The sequence below is a fragment of the Prionailurus bengalensis genome, chromosome B1 (assembly GCF_016509475.1).
Source record: "Prionailurus bengalensis isolate Pbe53 chromosome B1, Fcat_Pben_1.1_paternal_pri, whole genome shotgun sequence".
Lineage (NCBI taxonomy): Eukaryota > Metazoa > Chordata > Mammalia > Carnivora > Felidae > Prionailurus > Prionailurus bengalensis.
In genome coordinates, this window is record NC_057344.1 from 77,495,571 (window position 1) to 77,515,875 (window position 20,305).

Genomic DNA, 20,305 nt, shown 5'->3' on the forward strand with positions numbered 1-20,305 from the left:
GAAGGACAAAGAGAGAGGGAGACACAGAATCCGAAGCACCCTCTAGGCTCTGAGCTGTCAGCACAGAGCCCAACATGGGGCTCGAACCCACAAACTGCGAGATCATGACCTGAGCCAAAGTTGGACACTTACTTAACCAGTTGTGCCATCCAGGCAGAGACAATAATTTTTTATCGCTATTTTAAGGTGCTAAATTTTGAGATAGCTTGTTACTAAGTTGCCTCACAGAGTACTAATGGAGTCAGACTATATAAAGAGGACAGGAAAACAGAGATGAAGGATAGAGTCAGGAAGGCAATTCATAAGAGAGAAAAGCAGAGGAGGTAATACAATCTGAAGTCTGACTTCTCCCTTCTTCCCTTCTTACATACTACTGCTTGTTAAATTTTTTCTTTGTAGGTAAAAATTCCTTCATATGAACACTGAACCTGGAAATCCCAAGACTTACAATAAGAAAGAACAGCAAAACTATTCTAAGCGTTTTCCCTATATTTAATTAATGTCAACCCTGTGCTCTAGGTCCTATTAATCCTTTTCTCACAGATAAGGGTGATATGATTTACTGGAGATCATACAGCTAGTGAGTGGCCAAGCCAAGATCAAACCCAGAAACTCTAGTTTCAGAGCTCATGCTTTAACCTCTATACTATCTTATGTCCTTCTCCAAATGGAGGCATCTAAGTACAAATGAGCTCTGGGCTTCATTCTTTGATACTGTCCTTCTATGTAACTACATACTATGGGTTGCCGCATCTGCCTTAATCCTCTGGCCTGAGTGGGCAAGAGATTTGTCTTGGTTCCCTTTAGCTTAACTGGTTCAAACTGAAACACTCACAGAAAATTTTAATTATTAAGGAGGACTAAAGAAGAACAAAAGCCTAGTACAACCTGGCATGAATTGGCCTTACTAAAAAGGCCTTTGGGCTTGCCCAAGTGTCTGACTGTAGTAGGTAGCCTGGGGTCAAGATAAAGCCTGATGTGTCATGAAGGCAGCTTGGTTCTGGCCTGCAAAACTACCTCCTTCCCAGGTGACCACCACCACCAGTGGTCTTGTCCTAGGAAAGCCAGTTTCCCTAAATCTATACAAAAGGAAAACCAAGTTCTGTTACCTACAGACTAGGTTTTGGGGAAATGGTCTAATAGAGACCTCCTAAGTAGCCCTAGCAACTCATTTTATGACTTTTTTGTCTAACCACGTTGTTTCTAGTCATCTGTTTAATACACTGGCCTTGCTTTCTCACTGCGTCCTTAAAGGCTAGTAATGGTGATAAGCATGGGCTCTGTTTTCAAACCGCATTTACACTACTATCCTCGCAATGTGGCTTCCATGACAGGACCACCACGTAACATTATCTCATATCCAGGTACCCATGTGTTTGCTGGGCCTGGACTACACTATCTTGTTCCAGCCTATGTCAATCTTGACAATACTCAGCTCGATTTCTGGCTTTCAAAGAAAACCAATAACCCTAACCTCTTGTGAACTTTGTCATTTTACTAAAGCTTCATGGGGTCACGTAGAAGTGCTAGGTACTTCTCTATCTTTCTACCTCCTTTCATCTACCTCTCCCCCACCCCAGGACTGCCTCTCCCTTTTCCCCAACCACCCCCACCCCCATTCTTTTTCTGATATCTCAACCCATTTTTATTCAGAGAATTTATGCATATCTAAACCCAGATACTCAGTAAAAAAGCCATCCCCAGCACTAACCCCACCTAAAAGACCTGTGCACAGCTTTTCCATAATAATCATACCAACTTCCTCCTGAGATGCCTGGGCTGCAGTCATTCAGGAGATTCCCCCAGTAATGGAGGGAAAGTCAGAGGTTAGAGACAGAGACCCTGAAAGGATCAGAGATCCCAAGGGGCCATTGAGACCCTGAGCATGTTACTTCACATCTCTGAATCTCAGTTTCCCCATCTATAAAATGAAGATGAAACTACAGATCTAAGATTATTTTGTTTTCACATTGTAAGTTTCAGGGAACTAGCAATACCAAAAAAGGATAATCGAAGTACAACTAGTTCTCAGTTACCGTAACATCTTTCAGTTTTAGGTTTAAAAGGACCTCAATTGCTTGGTTGCCACCCTATTTCTTACACTTCCATCCTGAAAAAAAAAAAATTCACAATCTGGAGAAAGCTTCGCTTCCTCTCTTGGCTTTGGTCCAGCCCTTCAAAGAACATGATCTTTTATAAATGCACATGAATGGAGCAGAAATGTCTTCCTCAAAGAGTATTACAGGGAAACTGTGAATAGTTTTTTGTGGAGAGGTGGGTTGCTTCTGTACTTCTCTTTTTCAATGAGCAAACAAAAAACAGCCAGGGACACTCTGTGGTCAGAGATTAAACATCACAATATGACTATTTTCATTTCCGGTTCATCCAAAGTCCCCACCAAAACACTAAAATGATTCTCAGAAACTGCATAAAGATGGGGAGGTTCTAAGAGAATATCAAATTCTGCTTATCTAGACTTGACTCTGCTTAATTCCCAACTTAGCAAAACCCAGATTAAAAAAAAAAAAATTCTGGCAAAAGCTTCATCCTGGCAGATAGAGAGATAGGAGTGACAGCTCCCACACATGCTGTCCTGGTGTGGTTTGCTTGTTTTTGTCAATTCTGATTCTCTGGAAAAAGATTATCTATCCCCAAAGCCATTAAAGCCTCTAACCAGGATAAATAGTTCCTGCCTATGAAAAACAGTCCTCCATTGTCAGACAATCCCTCTTAATTGATCTTAATAAGCCTTTGTAAATGAAGAGGAAGAAAAAAGCAGAGCACTAACACATGGTAATTATCTGTAATTCTCCATTTGTAATGTCACTGAATAGAGAAAATAATGCAAACGTGGACAGATGCTGACTAGCGCTTACAGACATTAAAATCAGTGTATTTCGTACAGTAAGTAACATGACTAAGCTGCAGTATTTCAAAGGCAGGTCTTCATCCCTATGACAATATCCAGTACCATAGATCGCTGGGGACAGTCATGACAGAAGGTTTCCACAAGGAATGACCCAGGCGGCAGTTTGGCATTGTGGTCTAAAAGCTGATCAGTGTGGCAGACACTCCTTTAGCTGCTAACATTTAATGTAAAATTTGGTAATTCTGTATCAGCTTTAAAGTGAGAAGAGAAAGACTCCCCAGCTTCCTAGGTGGGTTTCTTGTCAACTTAAAAGAACTATAATCCTAGCATTTTAGAGGGCATTTAAAATGAAATGTCCTTATTTAACAGATAGAAAGAAAACACAGGGGAGGTCTCAAAGCTGTGAGTGAAGCTCACAGGCCTCAAGTGTAGTGCAAAACAAAGTAGGTTTGGGAGGGATGGGGGTGGGATCATGAAAATGTTACATAAAAGCCAGATCTGAACACTGGAAGGAAGGCCAGGACCCAGAGTCCAAAGTCCTTGACCTGAAGGCAAGGATGGTGATAAACAGGTCACACATCAAAAGCCTGGGACACAACATCCTGACCTTGTGACTTCCAAGACCTTGGGGCTGACCGTTCAAGAGCCACAGGTACCGAGCATGGGCTCTCTTCTTCTGCTTCTGCTCCAGGTAACCTCTCGACTCATTAAATGGATCTGCATTGAGGGTACTGCCCCCCTCCACAAGAAAGACTGCTATGACCATCCAGATACAAACCTTATAGGGTCAAAAACTCTCCCTCTCAACTTGTAGGAGGAATCCCCAAATGATTGGAAGCAGCCTCCACTAAAGATCACCCCACTGTACACGCCAGCTCTTCCCTGCCCAGAAAGACCCAATAATATCCAATCCCTAAGCAACCTAGGGGCTGGTTCCACCTCACAGAACATGCCTGCGCTCTCCCACTTGAGAGTGTGCCTCCACCTTAATAAACTGCTTTGTGCCTGCTGCTTTCCTTCTGGCTGTGTTCACTGGAGTGCAGGTCCCCAGGTAAATCTCATGGGCAATCCAAGGACGGGGACCTCCTTTCACACAAGGCAGAGGCTCCCAGCAATAACAGAAAGACCACTACTCTTTATCTTACAGAGAATCTCATTTTCCATCTTGGCAGTAACCAATATTTCTCTTATCTTCTTTACCTCTTTAGGTACCAGTAAGTAATCCTGAGCAGGGAGCTCTGTGCTAGGTGCTGGGGTTGCTATACCATTTCTGATACACTCAGAGAGATGAGAGCAACTTTCATGTCTCAGCAGAAAAACAACTATGTTTTTAAAATTCCACAAACCTCCACTTCAGAAGTACAAGTGATCTTGTGTGACTTTGTGTGCAAGTGTGTAGGGTGGGTGTGTACTCTGAGCATAAGTGGCACCAATGAAAAGGAACAACCTTAGGCTCACAGCTGAAGATGAGCCAAAAAGAAAGACGGGAGCAAAGGCTACCAACAGATAACAGAAACAGGGAAATGAATGAAACTCCAGGGAAGCAGAGAATCAGGTACCTGCCAGAGGCTCTGCCCAGAGCCATGGTCTGGGGGAGGACATGACAGCCTTCACATGACTCACTGGAAGCTTGTGTGGGCTCTGCCCTAAGGCTAACAGTTACCAGCACTAGAAGCCACCTGCTTTTATTCTAACACATGACAAAATACGTGGAATTAGAAAAGAAGTGAAAGAACTTTGATTATTTTTACTTTAATTCTCTTGAAAGTTACTCAAATTAAAAACAGTGCACCTCCTATCTATTTGGGGGACAATAAATGGAGGGGGGGAGTTGAAAATACTTAGCTGATTAGTGATTTTTAGTTTATATCACTTTCTCAATTATTCAGTTAAGAATTCCACTGAAATCATATTATAAGCTGACCTCAGCCAGTTTAGCACCTCAGAAAATGCCTGGTTCTTCTGATAAAGAGAAGGAGCTTCCACCACTTGGAGGCAGGTGACAGCTATGTACTCGCTGATCCCAAACTTACTGCCAGCCTTGGTCCAATTTCTGCCAACGCACATAGGCAAGCAGGCACAAAAACAGACAAGCTGTCCTTTTCCAGAAGGAATTTCTCTTTTTGATCTCTGTGACTTACACAAGAATCACGCAGGGTCACTTTGGGTGTTCACACATTCTCAGGAAAGGACAGACAAACCTTAGTTAGTGTCAGGTGGAGAATGAGCCCTTCAAGAAGTAGGGGGCCCATGATCCTCATTGCCCTGAAGTCTCAGCAGGTTCTCACCCAGGGGTGGTGGGTGCTTACAATTCATTTTACTAATGAAAAATATGTTTTCAACATCCTTAAAAGTAAAGAAAACCACTCTGACAATATTTGAAGTGTTTAGGCAAAACCATCTTTGGAGAATGTATTCCTAATGAAGATCTTCCCAATGTCACCAAAGCACCAAGAGAATTAAGTTCACGTACGCATACATACAGGGCACTAGGTATACTTCAGTATTCTTAATGCAGATAATTTGATTGTTTCTACAAAAGGAAACTTTCAATCTTCAACCCAAGTTATTTACTGCTATTTTACCAGGCAAATTTTCTCTTATAAATTTAAATGATTGAAAACCACTAAGGGAAATCAATGTTGTTGAAATTTTGCAAATACGGTTTCATTCATCATTCTTCTCCCTCTCTATTAGACAAAATGTCTATTAATCCAACTGCTGATCATGTTAAGTTACCATTTATATTTTTAGGACCTCACAGTCAAAACCCAAGATTTGTTTCTAACTTCTCATCAAAATGAACATATCTTTTTATGTTACTACATATGTATATAAGTACCATGCTAGTATTTTGTTCTATTTTAGACTTTTGCAAAGTCAAATTAGGTTAGCTAGCAATATTAAATTCATGATTCAAAATGAGATTGTTAGAAGAATTACAGTGTTCTCCAAGGCTTACCCATTGCAAACCATGTTGATAATAATGGGAAAACTACCATTTATTATACTTTACCACAATATATTCAACCCTAACCACAACCTTATTAGTCCCTTTCTAGTGATGGAAATACTTGAGCTCAGAAGGGTTAAGTGAGATGACCCAGATTACAAGATGAAAAACAAAGGATTCAAACCCTGATCTTCCGGGCTCCAAATCCTAAACTCTTTCCTTTTTGATTTGTTATTACACCCGAGCCCTTGAACACATTAAACTACCAAACTATGCATCTCAAAACAACAAAACCACACAAACATGCCATATATCCTATTTCATACCTTTAATCCTCTGAAACTTCCTGGGCTAGTTGGGGAAGAGCTGGAGGATTTCGTTGATTTAGGAGTAGACAGCTGGCTGCTGGGAGTTCCATTAACTGACCATAAGACAACAGAGGAGACAGAGGTCATTAAAACCCAAAACAACCCAACTGTGTGCAAAAACACTAAGCACATGCACAACATAGCTCCAGTGAAGCTTTGATTCATTTAAAGCTCCAAGCAGATGGCAAATCAGCAAAAAGCAAAAGTAATGTGTCTTATTGCATTACAAAGTATCAGACAAATAAGGAGTGAAACTAAAATTGTTTTCAGTAATAGTTCTCCAAAAGTGACATAAACAAATATATAAAACATTATGGAATTAGAGATGTGAATGAGAACTTGTCCATACACCCTACCCGCTAGCAAGGGTAGAGAAATGAAGTGGCTGGTATATTTGTAATGCTTTACTATGAAGGTTGCTCTCTAACTTCCAATATCCACTCTCTTGGTATATACCAACCTGAATAACCAAGAAGTTCTTACGGCTCTCCAAACCAATTCCATCATAATAATCCAAACACATTTTCTAAGTATATTTTTAATAGAAAGGGAAAGTTACTGGTCATTTTTAACATCTGCTCATTTGTTTGAAGGCCATAAAAGGCACTCTTCAACTTTATTTTTTCTAAACTAGTCATTTCTAAATTCCTTCTATTTTCTTGTCTTCACAGTTTAATTTCTCCCATTATTTAGTAAATCTTGATGATTTTTTATAGAACCCCCTCCAAACTTCCATACACTTATTGTTGAAATTGCTGAAAGCTCAATTTAGAGCACACCTAGGAAAAGTATGACCACTGCTATTTTCTTTTCTTTTTAAAATGTTTATTTATTTATTTTTGAGAGTGAGAGAGCATGAGCAGGGGAGGGGCAGAGGGAGAGAGAATTTAGACAGGCTCCACTCTGCCGAGCCTGACACAGGGTTTGATTCCACCACCCTGGGATCATGACCTGAGCCAAAATCAAGAGTCGGACTCTTAACCTACTGAGTCACCCACACGCCCCTAACCACTGCTGTTTAGAGGGGGAGACAAATTTGCGGATTTTATACTACAGAATGCTGGTCAAACATTTCAGCATGGCTCATGCTTATTGCTAATTGTATCAACTGGATCCATTTCTGCTGTAATTTCACAAAGTTGGTAGTAAATGTCTCGGGTGGAATTATTTTTCTAAGAAGTGTGTGTAACTTCTTTTATCATTAACCTTCAAAGCTTTGCCAAAAGATAAAAACTACCATTTATCTCTATGGAAAGAAAAACAAAGTCCATCTTTTTCTTTTCTTCTTCTTCATTTTTTAAATATGAGGAAGCAAACAACTATTATTTTAAATGAAGCTAATGAGTATAAAAAGCAAAATGTAGAGATAAAAGTCCTAAATAGGTGACTCAAAAAAGTGAGCACCCATCCTCGAGTAGGGGCAAAAGTCCTGGATCAACAAGTGTTTGTAATGGGATGTGTTATCTGTAAACCAGGACATCTAGCTCTATGAAGTCATGCTTGTTTGCTGCATTGCTCATTTTTATTTTCACAAAAATTTTTTTTTAACATTTATTCATTTTTGAGAGCGAGAGAGAGAGAGAGCACGAGTGGGGGAGGGGAAGCAAGAGAGGCAGACATAGAATCCGAAGCAGGCTCCAGGCTCCGAGCTGTCAGCACAGGGCCCGATGTGGGGCTTGAACTCACGGACTGTGAGATCATGACCTGAGCTGAAGTCAGAGGCTTAGCCGACTGAGCCACCCAGGCACCCCTGCATTGCTCATTTTTAAAAATTGGGTATGGATGAAAAAATTTTCTAGTCACTTTTAACTGGCCAAACTTTAATTTTTCTAATTCAAAACCCCTCATGCATAAATAACTATCAGTTATCTATAATTTCTTAATACATGTGCACCTTTAGAGTGCAAGTACAACACGAGGAACTGTGCAATTAGAAACTTTTAAGAATATTCAACAGTCCTAGTTATTTCTCAAGTTAAATTTCAATGTTGTTTGTTTTAAAAATTGTCTTTAAATAAAGGGAATAGGTGGCAGGAATTCACATAGAGATTATTATGAGCAATGAATGAGTCAACTTGCTGTGAGCTGAGACTGAATTTTATTCCTTTTTTTCTTCATTCCATACAGCAACCTGTCAGGTCACCAATCCCTACTCAATGAGTGCTATTAGCTTCACAGATATTCAGACACCACACTGGTAACAAAGGCTACCTTGGAACAGTGACAGAAAAGGGACTAAAAGAGAAAAATCAATTCCTGCAAATGTAATCTTGACAGCAAACAATCTCCCTAAAAACACACCACCTCCTGCCTAAACGTAGTTTCTTAATAAAACTCACTGCCAGGATTTTACTGGTGTCAGTAACTACATGTCTATATCTACGCTCCCCCCCCCCCCCCCAGGCAAATAATCTCATTCTAAAGACATACTAAGTCATATGTGGGTCTCTAAGTTTCCCAGAGCATTTGAAAGGTCCTAAAAAGTGTTCCCTAATAAGAAGTCCTTAACTTCGTTTATTTGCACATTTCTCCAGAGTCTTAGGGATGGTAAGTGGGACCCAAGACAGTCCCATGTTGTAGCCACGCCCCTCACACTGCTGCCACCAACTGGTAGGCAGGCAGCAAGCCAACAGCACCTTTGTCCTCCTCCTACTCCTTCACTACCCCAGACTCTCTTTCCCAACATAAGGCTATTTATCATGTGCCCTTCCCCTCAACTGTAAGGTAAGAAACAAACTTGAAGCTTTTTTGTTTGTTTGTTTTGAATACTTTCTATCTTGGTAGACTCTGAAAGATTTACAAGCAAGAAAACTAAAGTGAGAATTTTTAAGACTCAAATTATGGTAATATTTACTGAATTATGTTATCTGGATGAATTTCTCTGTTTCTTACACACTATTTAACTATTCTGATAGAGTTTTCTTGAAGAATTCAGTCAACCAGAAGACTTCACTTCTGTCCCAACACAGAAAAAGTACAATTATTAGGTCTACAAAGTTACTAGCTCTGTTTGAAACTCCAATTAGTCCCATGGAATTTTCTAAATGTTAACAAGTATACCACAGCTAAAGAGGTCTATAAAAGTGAGTTGTACTTGTGGGTACTTGGCTTTTAATAACATAAGACTGTCGGGTTTCTGTAACTGCAGTATGTGCTGAACATAGTTTTTTGTTTTTTTTTTTTTTAATATTTATTTTTGAGAGAGAGAGAGCGAGCGAGTGAGCATGAGCAGGGGAGGGTCAGAGAGAGAGGGAGAGACAGAATCAGAAGCAGGCTCCAGGCTCTGAGCTGTCAGCACAGAGCCTGACGCAGGGCTTGAACCCACAAGTTTTGAGATCATGACCTGAGCCAAAGTTGGACACTTAAATGACTGAGCCACCCAGGTGCCCTGTGCTGAACATACTTTTAAGTTTAATCTCTCATAAAGAAGCTGTTTGCCCTCTAAAACCTAATTTAAACATCTTACAACTTTTACTTATGAGTTTAAGATCTACTCTACTATCCCAAATGCACATATGGAGTTAAACATTGAGGGTACAGCCATGTTAAAATTTTTTGAGTCAACTTGTAAGCATTCCAAATCCAAGTTAAAAAGATTTGAATAAATCTTTCTTTATACAAATATGATTATGAAACATGTTTTTAGTTTAGTATGTACTGGATTCATTATAATACCTGATTCCTGAATCACTCTCCTCACTTCTATTTATTTTACTGTTATGATAAACCTCTGTAAACCTATGGCTAAAACAAAAGCTAAGAACCTGACAAAAATCTACATTTGACTCTATGGTAAGCTCAGGTAATTGTATTTATGCAAATTTCATGTTATATTAGCTTTCTTTGTGTCTGAGATACTTTACAGAAAGCATAATATGATTTGAAATAAGGTCCACGGTAGAGAAATGCTTTCAGTTAAAAATATTCATATTGTCAATATTTTTAGAAGAGTCTTGGGCCTATTAGCTGTAGGGTGGGGAGGAAGGTAAGACTAGAAGGGGAAGGAGAACAGAAGAATTTAATTGCTTCTATGGCCATTTTCATATTACTTTTTCAATAACAGAGTATTTTCCAAAATTAACTAGAAGATAGGCCCTTGGAGGTGGTGTGCTTCTTCACCGCTTTGTCCTACAAGTACATACAGAGGCATCTGGCAATCTGACAACGACCGGTTTTCTAATAAACACAGGAGGCTGAGGCATCCTAAGCACCATGAAGCATTCCATGGTGCACACATGTACACTGGTACGAGCCAGATACGTTCATGGAAATGGAGCAAAAGGAAACAGAAATGTGGCAAAAAACAAAAACGAAAAAAACCCAGCAGAGCAACAAAGCCATACTAATCATGGCTCACCTGGGGATCTGGCTGCAGAGTAGGCACTGGAGTGATGGCCACCCCTCTTAACTGTACACATTCAGTGAATACAAGGAGGAGGAGACAGTAAGGAGAGCAGTTATTCAGCAGGTCTGAACACATATACAAAAAAAGGGTAAAACAACCTGACCTAAGTCAAGTGGGATGGGTGCTGAAGGGGAACCAGTGAAAAGCATAATGTTCAAAAAACTCAGTCTTTTATAAAGAACCTGATGCTTGAGGTAGTTTTTATTGATACTACTTTCATAATGTTCTAGATTTCCCATACGTAAAATCAGGGTTTTTCACAATCCCTTCTTTAATAGTAAATGATATTACAAAATCATTTATAATTACTATAGACAAATCTTATAGAATATATCAAGCTTTTGATAGATGTTTTTAGCTTTTAAAAAAGTGCACCAAAGCATTCAAAATTGGGACAAATCTACAGGTTTAGAACCTGAAAGAAAATTAATTACAGGTAAATCTGACTCTTAAATAAGTACTAATTCCAATAATAATCTTTGCTACTATTTAATTGCTTAAAGAAGGAAACACCTGTGAAACTCTTCAAGTAAATCCATTTCTGTGTTAGATGTGTCTATGTATGTTTTAAACCAGTAAGAGAAGAAAATATTCACAATCAGATAGCACAAAGTTAAAAATATAGTATGCAGTGGGCACAATGTGAAGAAGCACTTCTAAGTAAATACCAGGAGAAGATTCTAGATAATGACTGTTCTTAAGAAAATATGTCAGGACAAAACAAACAAGTGTCTTGGCACATTTATGACAACTCTGAGAAACAGACTTAAACGTTTGATTCTAAAAGTCACGTCACCTATATGTTGTTTTAGAACCAAGCTGCATACAAACATGGGAAAAACTAGGAGTTCATAATAATCAAAGAATACTGAAAGGAGAATGATTAACCACCTGAGGCTGGTGATTTGCTGCGTCGGGAAGGCCCAGGGCTTTTAGATCCAGAATACTTAACAGCTGAGGAGCGAGAATAAGATGACTTCAAGACACGGCATTCTAGAAAGGAAGGAAAGTGCATTAATTAAGTCTGGTTGAGATACTAACCAAGGGAAGATCACACGTGAACATAAGTCTACTGCTTAGAACCATTCCTGGATCGTTTTCCTATTATTGTTAAACAACGTTAATATACAGAGCAACTGTCCCAAAAGTACACCTGAGGTTATCCTTAGTGAAGCACACATCTTGTAGACCACACCTCATCATTGCAGTGGAGTTCTTAATGAACATAGAAATCCCAATGTCCTAACTTGATCACACAGACAGAACCTAATCCAAACATGTGCAACTTCTTTTTTTCGTCAGTAGCATTGAGAGTAAAAGGCTACAATCTTATTATTCTCTCCCAACTCTGATAATCTTATTTTTAAAGGGTATGGAACTCCTTACCATCTTGCTTTTTCCACTTTCCCTAAGTATGGAGCATCAAAAATGAGGAAACTAGCTAATTTAAACAATAACTTTGGTTTTTCCATAAATTACCCAATAAAATAGCATTTAGAGTACCAGAACTAATTACAGCTAAAATAATCACTGCTAATTTGAATAACTAACAACATGGGTTTTGGAGTCATGCAGATTTTGAATGACTCACGGATTTGATTTTGCTAACTGGGGGACCTAGGTTAGGTTCTAAGCTTCAGGTTTTTCCCCTATGAGATTGGAATAAGAATAAAATCTGCTTCCTAAATTTGTTATAAAGATTAGATTAGATAACATATTGTCTGTAATTTATGTTAAAATACTTCAATTTATGCAGTAAGATTAAAATGTGGGTTGGTTTTAAATCTATACCTCAGGGGCAATAAATTAACATGTGAAGTACACTAATCAGGAAAATACACACCAGGGGAGGCTAGTTAGCATGTGAAAGACCCTAATCAAAACCTTACTCTGAAGGAGGCTGTGGCAACCTCAGTTTAGTTAATTAGCATTACGGATGTTAAAAAGTACTCCACTGTTGAAAGGAGTGGTGTGTGTGTTAGTCAGAATCACCTTAAAGGCACTGCCACTCTTTTATAAGCACAAATGCACATGTAGAGAACCAATAACTAGAACTTCAATGCTACACCCTCATTATAGGACTCTAAGCCCATCCCCGAAGCCAGCTCTTCAAAGGAGTATTTTGTTACTTGGCTAAGACAACATTAGCATTTTATTGAATCTTTAATGCAAGATGTCAGAATCCTAAAAGGATAAAGAGTTAGGACTTTGTTAAGATTAAACACAATCTTTAATTAAGATTAAAATAACTGATTTTAAAAGCAACAACAACTTTGCCCCCTAATAAATACAACAGTGGCAGAATTAGGTCTAATGTTATGGCCTGATGGTGGTGATACAATAATGACATTTACAACAACAGTAACATAATAGTATGCAATTGTTACAGGCACTAACTGCTTTACCTATATTAACTCATTTAACCCTCACAAAATCTTATCAAAAAGCCAATTACCCCCAGTATGCAGAAGGTTAAGTAACTGGCCAGGGAAGAAATTAGTAGCTCTCACCCACCTTTCACTATTGGAGGTCATCAGTAGCTAACAACAAAAACTATGAATGATAAAACTGGCTGCGGAAGTTTATAACATACACATAAAGCACAGAGAACAATGACTGCTACATAGATAGTACGTGCTCAGTAAGTGTTTTGTTGTTGTTACCCAAATTAACTTTATAACCTAAAATATATAATGTATTAAAGTGTCTCAGCTTTCTAATTTACTAATATTGATATGAAAGAAATATTACGAAAGGGAAATTAAGCTAAAATCAAGGAAGATGTAAAATACAGAGGATAATGCAAACACACAGTTTGTCAACCTTAGTCATCCCTGAGAACAGGGGAAAGTATTAGCACACATAATACAAAAGGACATTCCTTGCACTTCTTAAAAGTATAGATAAATGAGGCCCAAGCACAAAGTAGATAAATTATCCCCAAAGTAACTGACACAGCGTAACAAGAAAGAATTACACAAGGAAATTTAGTACGACAAAATGTATCATCTCAAATTTTAACAAGTTTATGGATCACACTATTTATTTGGTAATATGTTTCTCCAGTTCTGGATGGTCAGAATCACTACAACTGGAAAGGGGATACCATCAGCCAATTTTTGAAAAGCCAACTTTTCCGATTCATGAAATTCAAGAGTGTATCTCTAACATCCCTCTCCTATGGGAAATGTTATGTCTGTAGGATTTCATTTAAAGAGGAAATTGACTCTCAGCTAAAATAATTAGTATTACTGTAATAGGTTTAAATTAATTCAAGACAACAGGGTAAAGTAATTTTCCAGAATCAATACACTCGAACTCACTGGAGTTATTGCTAAAAAGTTGAAAACTGCATACTCTGGAGAAAGGGGTTTTCTTATTGTATCAATGAAAATAGCTTCATTTTTTTCCTGCAAATATGAACAATGCATGTCATTATTTTTTTTAAGTTGCAAACAGAACGAGATAAAAAAAAGAACCTGAGACAATTATTATCAACAATTTAGTTATTATCCTTTTACGTATCCAATTATGCACATGGAAATTCTATCACTAACCATTTCAGATTCAATACAATCCATATATTTATGGTGGCAGGGCCAGCCCCTGTTCTGAAACAGGGCAGGAAATCCATTCCAGAGACAAAAGAATGCAGTAAAAAGAGAACTAAAATGGCTAAAAATTGAAAAGTACTTGAATTAAATTTTTTGTTTGTTTTTTACAACTAGGCAAATGCTTTCGTTAGTTCAAAAAGAATACGGCCAATGTCCCCTTTCTTCAACATGCCAGACCACCCCAAGCCTCCATTTCAGAGTTATCAAGACAAAGAATTGCCTTACCACTGTGATCCAGGACAAAGTCATCTTGGGCATAACGGAATTTTTCAGGTCCACAAGCAATAAAAACATCATCATCACCAAAAAAGTCTTGCAGACAAGTAACCTAAAAATTAAAAAAAAAAAAAATCACATCCAAGAAATAAATTAGAAACATCAGAAGTAAATTAGAAACCTTAGAACTAAAATAAAAAGTCAGCAAAATTCATAGCCTCCCCTATAATACTGAGTTGGAATGAAAATCGATTTCATGTCATACTACATTTCCAAGCACTCTACTTCTTCACAAAGCATTTCCACACGCTTTCCCTGACCTCAGAACAACAGAACAAGGAGTTCAGAGCTGGCATCAATATGTCTGTTTCACAAGTCAAGTGGAGGACATACACGCAAGGTGAAGTTTTTCACGTCTCCCTGAATAACTGGTGGCAAGGCTGAGGTTGATGGAGGTCTCTGTTCTCAGTTTAATTTCTTCATTTCTCCCCTTCGTCATTCTTCTAACAACTCCACTTCCCAGCTGTGTGACCCTGGGCATGACTTCTCTGTATCTCTGGTACAGCGTGCCTTAGGTTGTTTTGGGGAATAATGTATGGAAACTGCCTGGAATAGTGCTCAAGGTGTAAATGCTCATCTCCATCACCAACATGATCATTAACATCAGAGGAGGCTTCAGGGCCCTTATAAGGCCCTATGCCTAAATGTATAGTCTTAATTTCATATTCTTTTTTCACTCCGTGGCCCGCAACACACACTGTCTCATTTTGAGATTCCACAGAAACTGGATCCCCCACAGGGAGGACATTCATCCGCTCATCCCAGTGTCGAGGACAACTATCCTCCTAGACTTTGGACATACGTAGGTTCCACTTTTACCTGTTTTTCAACTGGCTACATGAGGTCCTCTTTTTTTTTTTAAAGTACTCTTTTCCCAGTAATAATTATAAAGTTAAAAAAAAAATCATTGCTGGGGCACCTGGATGACTCAGTTAAGTGTCCAACTTCGGCTCAGGTCAAGATCTCACAGTTCGTGGGGTTCTTAGAAGGATTGAGCAATTGATTTTATTACAAGGAAATATTTTATCCGGTACTAAATGTGTTGGTATTTGACTAGAATAAACGCCAAAGTAGACCATTAAGTTCCTTATTATATGGAAAAGAAGTATTTAACAAGTCTAGGGACTATAAGAGATCAAAACAGTGGTTTTATATTATTTAGATCTTCCTAATCAATCTTCTAATGATTTCACCTGTCAGTGTTAAGTTTGGCTTTCCCAAACATGGTTTCCAAGAGATGCCTGCCTCCCTTTGGCTCAGTTTCCAGGCAATGAATGCACATTTGGTTAAATAGTTAACCAAATTATATAACTATCAATTAGGCTCCAATTTGCCTCAAATACTACTCTCAAGGAATGGTCGTTATGAAATGAATAAGTGACACAACTGGTTTAAACAAACATGTATTTTGACTCAGGACACGACATACCTCCTAGAGTATTAAATTTGTTTTGAGCATTTATGATGTGCCAGGCACCATTCTAGATGCTATAGAAACATTAGTAAAGAAATAACAAGAGACAAAAATATCTGTCCTTCCAAAGCAAGTGTGAAAAGAAACACAATAAAAACATGTAAGTAAATTTATGCAATATCAAAAGGCAGTAAGTGCTATGAAGAAAGATAAAGCAAAGAAGGAGAACAGTAAATGCATGGATGGGTGTTGCAAAACTAAATAGGGTGGTTGGGGAAGGCCTCGGGCAAAGGTTACATTTGAACACAATATTAAAAGAGACCAAGGAACAAGCACGTGGGAAAAGTGATCTAGGCAGACAGCACAGAATATGCAAAGACCCTGTGGAGAGATCACACTTGGCACATTCACAAGAAAAGTCCCGGCATACAGTAAAAGAGGGGGAAGAGTGGATCAGAGAAGTAAGGGGACACAGATCAGATGACATGGGGCCCTTTCAGCCATTGGTAAGGGCTCTGCTTTACTCTGAGACATAAAACCATTGGAGGCTTCAGAGCAGAGGACCATCACATGACTTCCCTTTTAAGAGGATGACACCATGCTCAGACTAGACCGTAAAAGGGCAAGCATAGACAGCATAGTTGGAGGCTATTGCTACATCAGGCAAGAGATGAGAATGGTTTGTGCAAAAGTGTTGGGAGTGGAGGTAGTGAGAAGGGGCTACACTACCCCTTGGATAAGGGGATATGAAAGAAGAGAGAATATGATAGCTCAGGGTTTTTGGTTTGAGCCACTAAGAAGTTGGGATTGTCATTAACTGTAATAGGAGAGAATACAAGATAATGGACAAGTTTCGTGGTGGAGAGGGTGCTCATGAATTCAGATTTGGAACATTAAATGTCAAATGGTTATTAAACATCCAGGTGGAGGTGGTGGGCAGAAAGTTAGACATACACAAATCTGAATTTCACGGGGGAGATAAGGGCTGGAGGTAGAAATTTGGGACTCACCAGCATATGGATGGTATTTAAAATCTTGAGATTATGGCAATGAATTCACCTAAGGAAAAGATCTAAAGCCTGAGCTCTGAAGCACAGTAACATTATAAGGTCAAACAGAAGAAGCAAAACCAGCAAAGAATATTGAGAAGGAGCAGCCAGAATGGGAGGAAGAAAAACAAGAGTCAGTAGTATGCTGGACAACAAGTCAAGAAAGTGTTTCAAGGATGAGGGAGGAGAGAGGAATCACCTGTGTCAATGTTACCAACAGCTAAGTAAGATGAACCTTGCGAAGTGACCACCAAAACAGCAACACAGAGATTGGTGGGCTCTTAAAGATGAAAACTAGTTTTAGTGGAATGGTTAAAGAGAAGGTCTAATTGCAGCACCTTTAAAAAAGAATAGCAGAGGGTCGTCTGGGTGCTCACATGGTTAAGTGTCCAACTCTTGATTCTGGCTCAGGTCATGATCTCATGGTCATGAAATCCAGCCCCCCCTGTTGGGTTCTGTGTGGAGTGTGGAGCCTGCCTGAGATTCCTCTGTCTCCTTCTGCCTCTCTCGCCTGCTTGTGCTCTCTCAAAATAAAAAATTAAACATTTTTCTTGAAAAAAACAATAGCAGAAGAACTGGATACATGGATATAGACAACTCTTACAAGGAGCTCGGACTGGAAAAAATGGGAAGATTAGCAGAAGGAGGAAGTAGAGTCTGTGGTTAGCAGAATTTTTTTTTCTAATTTTTTAAGAAAGAGAATGAGAATAAGAGGGAGAGGGGTTGAGAGAGACAGAGAGAAACAGAAAAAGAGAATCTCAAGCAGGCTCCACACCCAGTGTAGAGCCCAAAGCAGGGGCTCAATCTCAAGACCGTGAGATCATAACCAGAGTCAAAATCAAGAGTTGGACACTCAACTGAGTAAGCCACCCAGGCATCCCTGAACGTGCTTTTTAAGATGAGAGAAATAACACAATACTATGCTATTGAAAGGATCTAGTAGGCAGGAGAAAGATGGTGGCACAAGAAAGAAAGGAGAGACCTGCTGGAGGTGTGTCCCTTTGTAAGAGAGAGGGGATGGGAACAGAGTGCAGAAGGGAATGACCTTGCATGAGACCATGGTCAGTCTTCCCAGCAAAGGAATCCAGGTGGATGCTGCTAGGCGGGAACACATGGTGGGGCTGGCGCACATTTCCTGATTGCTTCCTACTTCACCGAGAAAACTGAAACAAAGTCATCACCTGAAAGTGAGGCTGAGAGAGGATGCACAGCAGGTTTGAGGAGGAAGAAAAGGTGTAAAGTTGCAATCTGGGATTGTGGGGAATTACTCGTTATTAGTTTAATGAATACCTGTTGCCTCTACTCTGAAAGGGGAAAGGAACAGGTCGGATTTGCTATGTCCTCAGCAAAGGCTCTTATTTAAAGAAACTGTACAGTGTAGTGTCTCTAACTAAGAGAGGAGCCCTGCCCCCATCCGGGTCCTGACCCTAAACCCTCTGCCTACCAGCTCCCCATCACACCCGAATAATGTGGTGCACTGTCCCAAGAGGGAAACAATGATGGCCTTCAAGCAGCATTAAGGGTCCACTTACGACCCCACAGTCTGCATGACAGAAACTCTTGGTTCTGAAACAAAAGAAGTTATCCAGTCCATATATTGTTTTAGAAAAATCACAACCTTTAAAGCTGGAATTCTTACAATTTCATGGGGTTGTATCTGACTAGTCAAGAGAAGAAAATTGATATAAACACAGATGATAGACTGCACTGATAATAAGTAAATAAGGAATGAATGAGAATATTCTCTCCCTCTACTGCTGCTGATTTAAAATACAAGTCTCCATGGGCACCTGAGGGGCTCAGTCAGTCAAGGTCTGACTCTTGATTTCAGTTCAGGTCATGATCCCAAGGTCATGGGACAAGATTCTCTCTCTCCTCTGCCTGTCTCCCCACTTTCTCCCTCCCTCCCTCTTCCCCACCTCTAAAAAAATACAAGTCTCTGTTCACATTTTTCACAATATAGATATGGACTGTTTGGACTGTCACTACTATGATCAACAAAACCGTAAAGTTAAATCTCACTAGTAAGAGAACACCAGCAGAGAAGTTGATGAGTAAACCAAAACTAACATCCGTAGAAGGAGAATGAGCAGGTTTCAGTTGTTTTCACTTTCACTGTAGAGGAAACTCAACTTATGGTGTTAACTAAAAACACAGGAAGCATTTGCTGAGGATAAGCTTTTGTATCATTACACTGCTGAGCCTGGACCTGACCACCTCACCTCCTCCTTTTTTTTTTTTTTTTTTTTAACATGCAGAAACCTTCAGCAAGATACCAATTTCATCTCATCTTTAAAGACTAAATGTGATCACATGTGAAAGCAGTGGTTATTTCTTCATTTTCATTCATTCATGGCCTCAAATACTGTTTGTTTGTTTTTTTAGTTTATTTTGTGGGGCTCCTGGGTGGCTCAGCTGGTTAAGCATCCAACTCTTGATTTTGGCTCAGGTCATGATCTCATAGTTCGCGGGATCAAGTCCTCTGTTGGGCTCTGGCCTGACAGAGCAGAGCCTGCTTGGGATGCTCTCCCTCCCTCTTTGCACCTTCCCCACTCACACATGTTCTCTCTCTCTCAACGTTTATTTATTTTTGTTTTTGGGACAGAGAGAGACAGAGCATGAACAGGGGAGGGGCAGAGAGGGAGGGAGACACAGAATCGGAAACAGGCTCCAGGCTCCGAGCCATCAGCCCAGAGCCTGACGTGGGGCTCGAACCCACGGACCGCGAGATCATGACCTGGCTGAAGTTGGACGCTTAACCGACTACGCCACCGAGGCGCCCCTCTCTCTCTCAATATAAATAAACATTAAAAATAAACTTTTAAGTTTATTTTGAGAGAGAGCAACTGCATGAAAGAGTGCAGGGGAAGGGAGAGAGAGAGAGAGTGGGTGAGAGAATCCCAAAGAGGCTCCATGCTGTCAGCACAGAGCCAGATGGGGGACTTGATCTCACTAACTGTGAGATCATGACCTGAATGGAAATCAGGAGTTGGACATTTAACTTACTGAGCCGCCCAAGTGCTCCTCTTATTCCAGTAGACTGATGGTAGAAACTATTCTTTAATATGTACATATAAACATATTTATAAATATTTCACCAGTATATGTATACATGTGTGTATATGTACATTACATGAACCACATTTCTGTATGTAATTTCTGGGAGTTTAAGATATCTTAATGAAAAAAAAGGATATCTGAATTTTTTTGGCTCTAATTGGAGCCCCATGCAGGGCTTGATCCCATCACCCTGGGATCATGACCTGAATTGAAATCCAGGGTCAGGTAATCAACCAACCGAGACACCCAGGCACCCCAAGGTCAACATTTTTAGATAATGCAGAGGAAAAGAGACTG

General features: G+C 39.5%; 1 protein-coding gene across 8 annotated transcripts in view; it reads right to left on the bottom strand.

The window, feature by feature from the left end:
- DCLK2 (doublecortin like kinase 2) overlaps positions 1-20,305 on the bottom strand; it is a 153,124-nt gene that overhangs the window by 45,221 nt on the left and 87,598 nt on the right. For 5 of the 8 annotated variants that reach the window (XR_006295273.1, XM_043567715.1, XM_043567706.1 and 2 more), the window contains exons 3-6: positions 14,435-14,537; positions 11,487-11,588; positions 10,548-10,598; positions 6,149-6,243 (exon numbers count right to left, since the gene is read on the bottom strand). Coding sequence is in view for 6 of the 8 variants with exons in the window: in XM_043567715.1 (XP_043423650.1) it covers positions 6,149-6,243; positions 10,548-10,598; positions 11,487-11,588; positions 14,435-14,537 (351 nt within the window). In the remaining 2 variants the exon portion in view is untranslated. The remainder of the gene's footprint in view (positions 1-6,148; positions 6,244-10,547; positions 10,599-11,486; positions 11,589-14,434; positions 14,538-20,305) is intronic. The other 3 variants (XR_006295278.1, XM_043567721.1, XM_043567729.1) reach the window with 1 other exon arrangement.